The following is a 12,003-nucleotide window of genomic DNA, read 5'->3' as shown; positions in this document are numbered from 1 at the left end:
TTTCCGGGACAGTCCAGGTTTTCAATGAAATAATTAACTGTCCTGAAAAAGGCTTTCGGTACGCCTGTTAGTCCCGGTTTTCGTACTTCGTACTGAAACAATTAACCTGGAACAACTAGTATGTCTTACTTAAAAACAGAACGTTTTCAGAAGATGTGTGTAGCCAATTAATTTTACTAAACAAACAAAAAGACACAGGAAAATCACGCCCATTCTTTCGTCCTATGGATTCTTTACCTTTCAAGGAAAAATGGATTTTCAAAGTATTCAAGAGGGGCATGTAATTTTTTGAATATCGTTTTCAATAGAAAAGAATGTATTTTTATCGGTGATGGGTTCAACTACTAGGTATGTTATAGTTCAATCATTCTACTATTTCATTATTGGAACTTTAATCAGCAATGGCGATACTGTTCTGTTTAAATCTTGCATGTTAACTGCATTTAATATGTTTATTTCGTCCTGTATACGGCTTCGGAGGCACAATTTTACTATCAAGTGTCTTACCTAATGAAGTGCGTATATTATACATATCTTTGCAAGTGAAGTGAAGTGAATTTCTTTGTGGGCATAAAGTGGAGTCAGATTTTCAATAACTTTCAGGTTAAAATTCCGTAACAACTTACTCTAGCAAAAGGAGTGGCAGTATAATAGGTATATGTCTTGTTTAATTTTGATACTGGACTTTTTCTGACAAATTTTTGGAGAGCCTGCATAAGTCTGAAAAGATTTACTTTTTTGTTTACTGTTCTAAATTTAACGTAAATGTATTTTTATTTATAAATGCTAAATTTGTATTTCTTTTAGGATAGTGTTTCTGAGTTAAGTGATGACGCAACAAAGAAAAAGTATCTCTACAATCATAAATGGGAGGGTGTGTCGTAATTGACGCAATAATTAGGACTTGTTAAACACAACAAATCGGAATTCGGAATGAGGACAAAAGGCAGCTCTTCTTTTTGTATATCCCTTGGAAGGCATCATTTGTATAGAATGAACTGTTAACTGTGTGTAGAATGAGCTGGTAAATTGTGAGCAGTACCCTGGAAAAGACATGTAATTAATTGATTCTGACCAAATGAGTAAGAACCCTGACCTTATATATAGCCTAAGGTTGGTGTCCAGGTTTTTCGTTCACTAAACCTGGCAACCCTAATCCCAGTTATATTTCAAATATATACGAGTGGCAAAATATTTTTGTCGTGTAAGAGCAGGGTTTAAAACTTGGTTTAAGAACGAGCTTTAAAATGATACTCATAGACCTTCTAAAGAGCAAATGGAGAATAACCATTATAATAAAATAAAAGTTAAGTTCGTAAAATGTATTACTCCACATATGCACACACACAGAGAAAAAAAGGTACAGTTCTGCGAGATTCGTGAAGTCGAAAAAAAACTTCTTGATTTAAATAATATTCTAATATATCTGCACCCCTTTTTGGTACATGCCCAAATAATCATGTACACAGTAATATTGTGTGCAGTAACTGATTTACTACAATATCAACTGTTTATGAGAAAATCACGTATAAATCTTTGCTAGGTAGTCATAACAGCAACCATTTTTTTTATTCAGGTTTAGGACAAAGTATACTTTTGTTGTCCGTTAGCAGCAAGCAACTGCGAAGCGACTATGAGTATACGCAAAAATAGATACGCCGAGAGCACGCATGGGCACTACAAATCCTAGCCCATTACAAAAAAAAAAAAAAAAAAAACTACAGATTTGCCTTCTTGGAGAACTACCAGTTTACCTTCCAATAGTTTTATAGACAATTTTAACATTGTTTAGAGCATATACAACGTTCTTCATGTATCGTTTTCTGATGTCTCTTTGTATTATGTCTTTATGATTGAAAGTGTAAAAAAAAAAGAAAATACAATAAATTTTCTCTGATACTTCTTGCATTCAAAAATATATGAACTCATTCATCCAAATAAAAGTGCTCCTTTGTACTGATTCTGGTTACACAACAGTTCTACCCTCTACCCGCTCTAGGTCCGACAATATAAGTGTAATTTCAGGTTACCATGTCGTAACTGAAACTTCCTGCCAACAAAGATTCACAATATAAATAAATAATTTGTATATGTATATATTATGGAATTTAATTCATATTCTTTTCTATAAACTGGTTCAAGATTGAATATTGTGTAAGATGCAACAGACATCTGCCCTGCGGCCCATTCTACTAGTAGTGCCAATATTTTACAATTCTCTTTTTCTTGTTCAGTCAGTCTTTAACCAGAAAATTGCCATTTTTGTTCTGATGATATTTGATAAAACTGCACTGAAAAAGCAGAGCTTTCAAATTATTTTTACGGGAGACCTAAGTGTACCTTGAGTAACCAGTACCATACGTAATATAAGCTTCAGAATCGTATAATCTTCCGTAAGAAAAGTCCTTATTTTATGTGCATTCCTAATCAGAGTTGTTAAAAATATTTTATCCTTAAGTGAATTTCACGTAACATTTCCCTTTCTGTCATTCTGCATTTTGTGCTGCTCGTCTTCTTTTGCAAGTTGAGGCTTCTAAGCTTCCAATTAGATTAATGAAGTTAATATTTCATATTTTGTTGATACGCAGTTATCTACAATAACATAAAACTAAATTAGTCTCAAATATATCTGCGGTTTTTTTAGAATCCTAATAGTTTCGATACCCCATAGAAATCTGTTATGTTAATTAAAATGTTTTACCTTCAAGTAGTAGTTGTGGTACAAAACTCTACGTCGTAAAAGTTTAACAACTTCTTCAAGCCAGTCCTTCTGAGTGAGATTTTGCATGGTTTTCCTCATTGACACTACACAAATGCCGGGATTGTATGTAACAATGGTTCAGACAACTTCGTTTCTTCCCCATTCCTTTTTTTTTTGTCCGCACTTTCTTGGACTCCATGATCGCCGAAGGCTTTAATCCTTTATATATGTCGAGCTGCCATGACCATAGAGGAAGGTAATGCTCAGAAATGTGTATCAATAAATAAAAAAAAAATAATTTATCAGTGTGGACGTCACTTTTTGGGTAGAAAATTGAATTGATACTTATATGTTACTTTATAAATCTTCATCATCAATATTTGACTTAAAGAAAATATTTAGCCGTATATTAATAATAAAGCTATTAATGATGCATTGTGTAAATATCCACTCGCATTACTACTCGAAACATGACTTCAATTCTGATGAAGGTAATGGCACCACATGAAAAATTTAAATTAAAGTGTTTTTAAAATTAAAAATAGATAAAAGTACACTGATCTATTTATTATTTCTATTTAGGTACTATTTATTATTTCTAGTAGATTTTTGAAAAAATTTTCTCACAACAGCATATCTACTAAAATGTAATATCGCTAGCAGAATAGGACTACTCAATGCATTGGTGTACTTCTTTTATCATACTAGTAACATTGAGTATACTTCTGGTCATAATGCCAGAGTATTATTAGTTTTAACAGCTTCCATTACTTGAGAGTGATTCCTAAATAAAACTTTAAGCAAATTTACATAAATCCAACTACATAAAAGTTGTAATACAAGAGTACATAGCTCTGTACACAACAAACTTGATTATCAACAAGTGACTTTGGTTGTGTGAACTATGTAATACTTTTATAAATATCAAGATTAAATTCACAAATACTATGAAACATAAATTATTGATATTCCAGTAGGAGTGAAGGAAACAAACAAAAATAAACTCATGTGTGTGTGTGTGTGTGTGTGTTTCCGGAGCACAAAATCGCTGTGCAAATTAGTAATAAAATTGTCAAAAAAATATACCGGCTTTTGTATATATGTTACACATAATACTTGGAAGATACTATTTATTACTAACTTCCAATTTTTGCTGCGTGTGTGGGTGGGTTTAGCATTACATATTCCTGCCAGTACTTCCTGTATTATTCGTTTCCGGTCGGTTCCGCACAAATATGCTACATAAAAAACGTGCAGTTGTCTTATTTTGGGTTGACTTAGACATATTACAATGAAACACATACAATCAACCTTAACACTCGCCCAACGGAGATCGGGTCATTTTTGACCCATAAATGTTTTATTTTAACTTTTTCCTTATTTCTTCTTTCTTTTTTTCCCGTCATCGGCCTAGGTATGCTTCTTTTAACTTACGTACCATGTAATAACACTTTTTTTTTGCCATAGCATTCTTTGTTTGTCAACCACATATAAACCATTCTTTGTGTGGGTTTTGAATGACCCGGTCTTCGGTGTTTACTTGAAGGATATTTTGTTTATCTTGTCTAACTAACACAATCCGATTTGTTGCCATTTTACTCACTCTGCATGATCACTTCTTCTCTTTGCTCATTCCCTCAGCCTGATCCAATGTGTAGGCAGTGTTGCCAGGTAGTAAAAACTTCCCAGAAGACGGGAAATTCACATCAATGGCGGGAATGCGGAGTGTTCTTCCAAATAGGCTATGTAGGATATGAGGCAATTTTCTTGAAAATATATACCAATGGAAGCGCATGGTAATATATGTACATATCTGCTTGTGTTTGTGAGCGTTATATATTTGCGGGAACATTGAATCATATTGGAAAATTTCATGTCTACGGACAGAAAATTTCCCTTCACGGACTGGTTTAACTCCCTGTCAGAGTAAATATATTCTAGATCCGCCAATGAAGACCAATATGCTCATCACTAATGTCAGTCTTTAAATTAATTGGAAATCTAGTAATAATAAATTTCTCCTTAAAAAACAATTAAATATTGATGGGTCAAAAATGACTCTATGTTCGTCGGATGCGTTATTTCTAGTGTCTTCGTTGGGCGAGTGTTAAAGAATTCATTGATCAAGGTAAGTACGATAAAACAACATTTCTACTTAGTAAAATGTTCACCGGCCGATGGATTCTATACTAAGAGACTTTTAGAATTTTATTATTTATTGCACAGCGGAGATCACGAGATTACTGAACCAATGATTAAAAATTGAGAGTTTCGCACATTATTTTGTACAGAGTGTAAGTTAATGTAGCAAACGTCGTTAGTTTATTCTGAGAACACATTAAAAGTGTGGTGTTTGCCACACCTTTCAATGGTATCAACAATTTAGAACAGCGTATCAGTAACGACTGTGTAACTGTTAGCCATGACCCATGTATCTTCAAACGGTTATGCCAGTCAATGATCAAGCGTTATCATGGATGCACTTTTGTCCATGGCAGACAATTTGAAAATCTTTTGTGATGTACCTGACAAACATACGTTTGTGTCTCTGCACATCGATATCTACGGCTTTGAATTTACTGTTCCCAGACTTCGGGCCCTCCTCACTTCTGCCAATATGCTCAATATGTTTTATATTTATAGAACTTTTTTTTTTCTTTATCTCTATGTAGGGAATCACCTTCTGACGTTTGTTCTACTATTAACTTGCACCTTGTATGGAATAATATGAAAAAGTCTCAACTTTTGCACCGGCTGCAATGAAAATAATATGCCATTAGAAGTTCATTAACACTGTTTTTAGAAGTCATTATCACACCAGCGATTAAATTTACTTCAAAATGAATTCAGTGGTCTCTCTTCCCAAGTTGCAGCCTTAGTCGATATCGTACGTCACTCCTAACTTTCTCCTGAGCATTTGTTCTCGTCAAATAGAATGCTGTGTTTTAAGTGTAATTTTTATTAAGAGAATTTTTTTTTTGACTGTTATGTTGTAGTGTTTTAAGTAAGTCTAATCTGCAATGCTTTTAATGAAAAAATCAACATTATCCTATTTAAATCCTAGGACAAAAAAATATGGAAGGAGACTCGAGAAGGAAAGATGAATTATGTTCCACAGAGTCTGAAGCTCCCAGTTTTGAAACAGTTTATATAAAAGAAGAGATAGACAACATAAATCAATCCTGGTTCAACGAAAACACAGATCCAGAAGTGGACACTAAATATTTCGTTGGAAAGACGGAGTCCGTACAAAATATATTACATGAACACTTTGCTGGCAACACGGAATTAAAATTACTGTATACCGTAAATGAGCAATTTGACAATCTACCATGCGTTTCTACTTTGAACCCAGAAATAGTTTCAATAAAAAGAGACTTTGATATAAACGTAAAAATGCAGGAAAATAATTTGGAAATAGAAGGTGACGATGTACCTGAAGAAGAATCTGAAATCATATCCAGAAATTGGGAAGCTCAAAGGTAATATTTTTGAATTTATTCTCATTTATTATTATTGACAAGCAATATCTTCTAAACCTCATAGTAGTTTTGAAGATTTTCGCATTCAAATGCTAATTACAGGTGTATTTACTAAATTATTTCTATATAGAGTCATTCCATGTAAAATCAACTTATTTTAAAACATGACCGTGCTACAATGTCTCAGATTCCCTTCATTTTTTTTTTCATACATTAATACCAATGAAATTATGCTAAATTATTTTTCTCCGATTTGTTGGATGAAAAAGAGGACGGGGAAGTTTTTTTGAAATATGTGAATTTTGCTTCAATTTCACTTTCTGGCACTCAGCATCATGAAACTAAAATTACCATAACTTCCTTATATTTGAAGTTATTGGGCTCATCAAGGTGTCAAACAAAAGCTTAATTTCTGCTCTTTCAATAGATCTTAAGTAACCCTCAAAAAGTTACAATGTCAAACATGAATGGGCATAAAAAACAAATTTTAGGGTTTCACTAATTGTGCCGTTGCTCAAAAGTTACAACTGAACACGTACATGGTATGGTGAGAAAAACAGTGTGTTTTTTCATATTGTTGTAATTATTATTTTTTATGTACGGAAATATACAGTTTTAAGTGTTGTTACAAATTGTGTCATTGCTCGTAAGTCACAACTACGAAACTTTTAAAACTTTTTTAATAGAATCATCTTAGCACGTACATGATATGTTTAAAAGTAAAACGGGTGCTTTTGGTATTTTTGTAATTATTATGTTTTGGGATTTTACATGTGTGGAAATATACATTTCTAATTTTCGTACAAATTGTCATTGCTCGAAAGTTACAACTACGAAACTTGAAGATTTGTAAATATAATTATCTTAGCACATAAATGATATGGCTAAAAAATAAAAAGGATGCTTTTGGCTTTTTTGCAATTATTATTTGTGTTTTTAATGTACAGATTTACTATTGTTAACAGAGTATGCATTTCCTCTGAAATAGTGATGACCCATTCCGGATTTTTTCTTTCCGGATTCCGGAAAGTAAAATCGAAAAAATTTCGGAATGCGGAAAAATTCCGATTTCGGAAAAATCTGGAATTCGGAAAAGTTTGGCCATCCCTACTCTGAAATGAAAACTGTCACACTTTAAAACTTTTTCAAATAATCATCTTAGTAAATGTTAGGTATGCTTAAAAATAGAACTGGTGTAATGTGTAGTTTTGTTATTACCATAATATTATATTTTTGTACTTTAACTATGTCTTTCAACTTTTTTCCCAATTGTACCGTCGCTTACAACTATCGATCGTTTGTAGCTTTGTATAGGATTAGTTTGCATTTACTAGGTATGATTAAATAAATCATTTTTTGTTATAATCTTGCGATTTTAAAATATAGGCCTAGCAATGTAAGGGGTTGAGTGATTAATATAAACTCTATCAACAGAAATAAGAAATAATAGACTAATGTACATAGATGAAAACAATAAACATACATACCAGTAATACTTCTTAGAATTACATAGATTTACATACAAAATGTTGTGTGTTATCTTTCACAGCTCATTCTTTTCATTGATGATATGATGTCTTCTTTTAATTTTGCTTTCAGTTGCGTAAATCCGGGCTGATTGGCTTGTAAGAGATGGAACAGGAACTTTCAAGATAATATTTTCAAAATGTATCCAACAAGTTTTCATTTTCTGGCCTGTAGAATATAGAAGGCCCAGAGTGATTCATGAATTATACTCTGACGTACAAAAACAATAATTACAAAAGTACCAAAAGCACACTTCTTATTTTTTAACCATATTATGTATGTGCTAAGGTAATTCTATTTAAAAATTTTCAAAATTTTCATAGATGGAACTTACGAGCTTGACATAATTTGTAACAAAACTTAAAACTGTATATTTTCGTACTTGTAAAGTATGAAAAATAATAATTACAAAAATAGAAAAAAACACCTCTTTATTTTTAACCATACCGTGCACATATTAAGATGAATGTACAAAATAGTTTCTAAAGTTTCGTAGTTGTAACTTTTGAGCAATGGCACAATTTGTAAAAAACCCTTAAATTTGTTTTGTATGCTCATTAATGTTTGAGAGTGTAACCTTTTGCAAGGTTACTTAAGATCTAATGAAAATGCAGAAATTAAGTTTTCATTTCACACCTTCATCATCCCAATAACTTCAAAAATAAGGAAGTTATGGTAATTTAGTTGCATGATGCCGAGTGCCAAAAAGTGAAATTGAAGCAAAATTCACATTTTTCAAAAAATTCTCTCCGGCCCATTTCCCACACAAAAGATCGGGAAAAAATTAATTTGGCGTAATTTCATTGGTATTAATGCATGAACAAAATTTGAAGAGAATTTGAGACATTGCAGCACAGCGCTCTAGGTGATTTGATATGAAATGACCCTATACAGTGTTCAGAATGAATCGTTTACCTTTAAAGGAACTTTTGTAACATTGTAACTTTTATACTATAAAATTAAAGAAAAAAGCGCTGAAACCTTACAGTGGCTAATAATAGCAGAATGACATTAACTTACTTTACAATGCCATCAGGCTAACAGTGTTGCCAACCCATCATAATATTTTATTGTTTCAAATAGCACTACATCAGGTTATTAGTAATTTTAAATTTACATATAAAACTCAAACAAACAATAATGGTCTTGTCCAATGTTACAAACTACGAACACTTTAATATGAAGAACATCCACAAACGTCCAAACTTCTGAGGCTTTTCAACAGTAATAACGCCTTAAGACTGACAAAACAATGTGTATTCAATACAGTTATTATATGAAGTGTTTTGAATAAATACGACAAAATAGTTTTAAAAATTTAAAATTCTACTTCTTTCAAAAATTTTTCTTTCGCAAGAGATGCTTTTATGTGTAATATCCAATCATGTAGATGACTTTCAATAAATGTAAAGATCGTAATGTCATGTAGAGCAACTTACTATGTCAAACCGTTTCTGAGATACGATATTATTGTTCAAGTTTGCAACGGCTTGAAATTATATAATTGGGAGAGCTTGTAATTTGAGCTACCAAAAAACTGTTTCAGTAATATCGAAAATACAGGGAACAACAAACTTTGTGAAAATTTTCCAGAAATCCGGTATGTATACGGTACATTAATCTATATTCATGCTTTTCGTATCTCCGGAATGGTTTGAAATAACAATTCAATATAACATGAGTTATAGTTGTTACGTCAATTGTAAACTATCTACATGATTAGATGTGATAATTATTTAATCACCGTTTTGAAAGAGAGCATTTCGTAGAGTCAGATTTTTAGTTAATTGTTTCTTTATTCTTATCCATAAAAGTAACTAATATCATCATCATAATATTCTAGAACAGCATATAATGTTTCACCCCTTCTCACTTGCGTTATTATTACTGCAGAGGGTTCAAAAATTTTGTATTTTTCTTGCTGTATTGTCTTTACTTTTCAACACCTAATACTAGATGGTATTGAATGTTTTTGTTAAACATACAGATTTAAAATATGTAAAAACCTAATATAATACCATTTAAAAATATAGCTTTGCTGAGTTGGGAACACTGTTAATATGGTAGTATTGTATATTATGTGAAAAGTGTTCCCGTGCTGCTATTTGCATGGTGTAAAATTTCAGCGTTGTTATTTGTAAAAGTTGAAAGGGTGTTTAAAGTAAATAATCCACCGTATACTTAACTATAGACTTGATGTAAATATTGGCTAAATAGGCGTTTGAATCCAGCCTATTTATTTCGTCCTTATAGTGTTCTCTTCTCGTTTTCTACATCAAGTGTACGTTTTCCATATTTCTTTAGGCACGTTTCAGTTTGGATGGCTTTTACTGATACTTAAGTGTTTTTTTGTCGTTCTTTAACTAGACTGTATATTATATACACTCATGTCAAAACTTAAGGGAAATATTAATTTTCAAATTAGCTGTTGTGTCATGTTAATTCTGTGAGTTCGTGGCACCGGGCTTGCAAGCCTCAGTAAAATGATGTAGTTACCAACTTATTCGACGACATTGTGTTCTCTATGACTCAATATAAGGAAGAAGGTCCATAGCGGTAACGTAATCAATACATTGTGGTTTTCGGAGCATGTATTGTATATGCGTCATATCGAACCAATCTTACAAACACATGATGGCCCAGAGACACATGTGAAAAATATAGTTCGAGATCGGATAATCGATAAATTATAAATGGGGCAAAGTCAGCACAATGTGGTTTGAAGCCTATATGTTTGAGCCACGATTATGGAATTGTTTGCTGGTTAATGAAAACACTGAAGAATTGTATGGTAACCCTAAAAGAGGTACACTTTCTGCGCGTGAAGACCGTTATCTAGTCTTAAATGCCCGACAAATATGAACCAGGAGGTAAACATACATACCAGCAGTTCGAGACCTTATAACTGCCTCTGGAACTTACATATCAAGTTAAACTGTTTACAGATAGTTACATGACTTCATGTTAAATGCATGTTGACCAGCTAAGTGCATACCCCTCATATAACAATATCAGGCAAGCCTACAGCGTATATCTCACAGTGGGTAGACACCAGAAGAGTGAAGTAATGTATCCTTCAGTGACAAGTCATAATTTACTTTCAAAATTTATTACCTTTATATTTCTTTGGTGGGCACTGGGAACACTTACTACCACAAAAATATTGTTGAAAGGATACAAGTATAGAGGCCTTGGTGTCATTGTGTTAGGCAGCAACATGTTAGGGTCCGTACGCCGCTTCCTGTGTCCAGGAGCAAACGGAAACAGCGGAGATCAATAGAAACATTAACCTTCAATTGTATCTTACGTTGTATATATTGCCCTAAATTTCCTTTCACGGATTCATCTGGTTCGGATTCCATGTTCATCAGTAGGTCCACGTCTCATATAGCCTCGCTGCTGAACGGGACGCTAAACTAAAATCAACTCAACTCCTTTCACGGATAATAATGCACGTTCACGTAGGGCTCATTTTGTGGAGGATTACCTGCAAGATGAAGATATCATGCGTTTCGAATGGCCAACGTGGTCGCCCATACTGAATCCCATTGAATATACATAAGATGCTCTCGAACGACGAAGTAGGACCTTAACGTTAATACTGTCAATTGCAGAATACTGCAGGGCACTTGTGCAAAATTGTAATGCCCTACACAGGAACTGCGTGCTGATCCAATACGTAATATGGGTGAACGCCTTGTAACGTACATGAATACTCGCGGTACACACAGCCCTTATTCTGCCAACAAAATCCTTGTCTTTTGACTGCTAGCAGATAGTGACCAACATGACGTGAGTGTATTCAGTCAAATTTTTCAGTGTTCATGTGTTACCGCGAGCATTTGTTTTGCCCACAGAATTCTGACTGAGCAGGAATATTCCTGTACCAATGTTTCATAAATGTCACTGGTGTCCGTACATTACCTTAAGTATTGGAGATGAATGTAAGTTTTTTTTTTTTTTTCTTAGAGATGTTTATGAACTAAGGGAAATAGTCACATTAGTTTCTGATCACAATACCGTATATTCAAAGCATTTAATGAAGACTAATAATATGACGTACTGTTTTGAGAAATAACCTTTAGCTGTTATGAGAAAAAACATATTCCTTAAACTACAGTGAAACCTGTCTATGTTGGCCACCATCAGTTCCATCGAAAAGTGGCCAACTTAGACAGGTAGCCAACTTACAGAAAACACATGTGATTAGTGTATTTTTAGAATAGGATGTCTAGTACTACTTGATTTCTAATTTTAATAAGCAGTGGCACGACAGCTACTTAAAAATAATGC

General features: G+C 33.1%; 1 protein-coding gene across 10 annotated transcripts in view; it reads left to right on the top strand.

Annotated features, from left to right (window-relative positions):
• The window catches only part of LOC145691029 (uncharacterized), a 149,529-nt gene that overhangs the window by 132,899 nt on the left and 4,627 nt on the right, over positions 1–12,003 (top strand). For 9 of the 10 annotated variants that reach the window (XM_081766587.1, XM_081766583.1, XM_081766588.1 and 6 more), the window contains one exon: positions 5,766–6,183. In XM_081766587.1, coding sequence (XP_081622713.1) covers positions 5,766–6,183 — 418 coding nt within the window. Of the gene's footprint in view, positions 1–5,765; positions 6,184–7,782; positions 8,027–12,003 lie in introns of those variants that run through there. The other variant, XM_081766592.1, reaches the window with a different exon arrangement.

Source organism: Thermobia domestica, chromosome 7, assembly GCF_964235325.1.
Source record: "Thermobia domestica chromosome 7, izTheDome1.hap1.1, whole genome shotgun sequence".
In the NCBI taxonomy this organism is placed as follows: domain Eukaryota; kingdom Metazoa; phylum Arthropoda; class Insecta; order Zygentoma; family Lepismatidae; genus Thermobia; species Thermobia domestica.
This window is presented reverse-complemented; position numbering and strand designations above follow the sequence as displayed.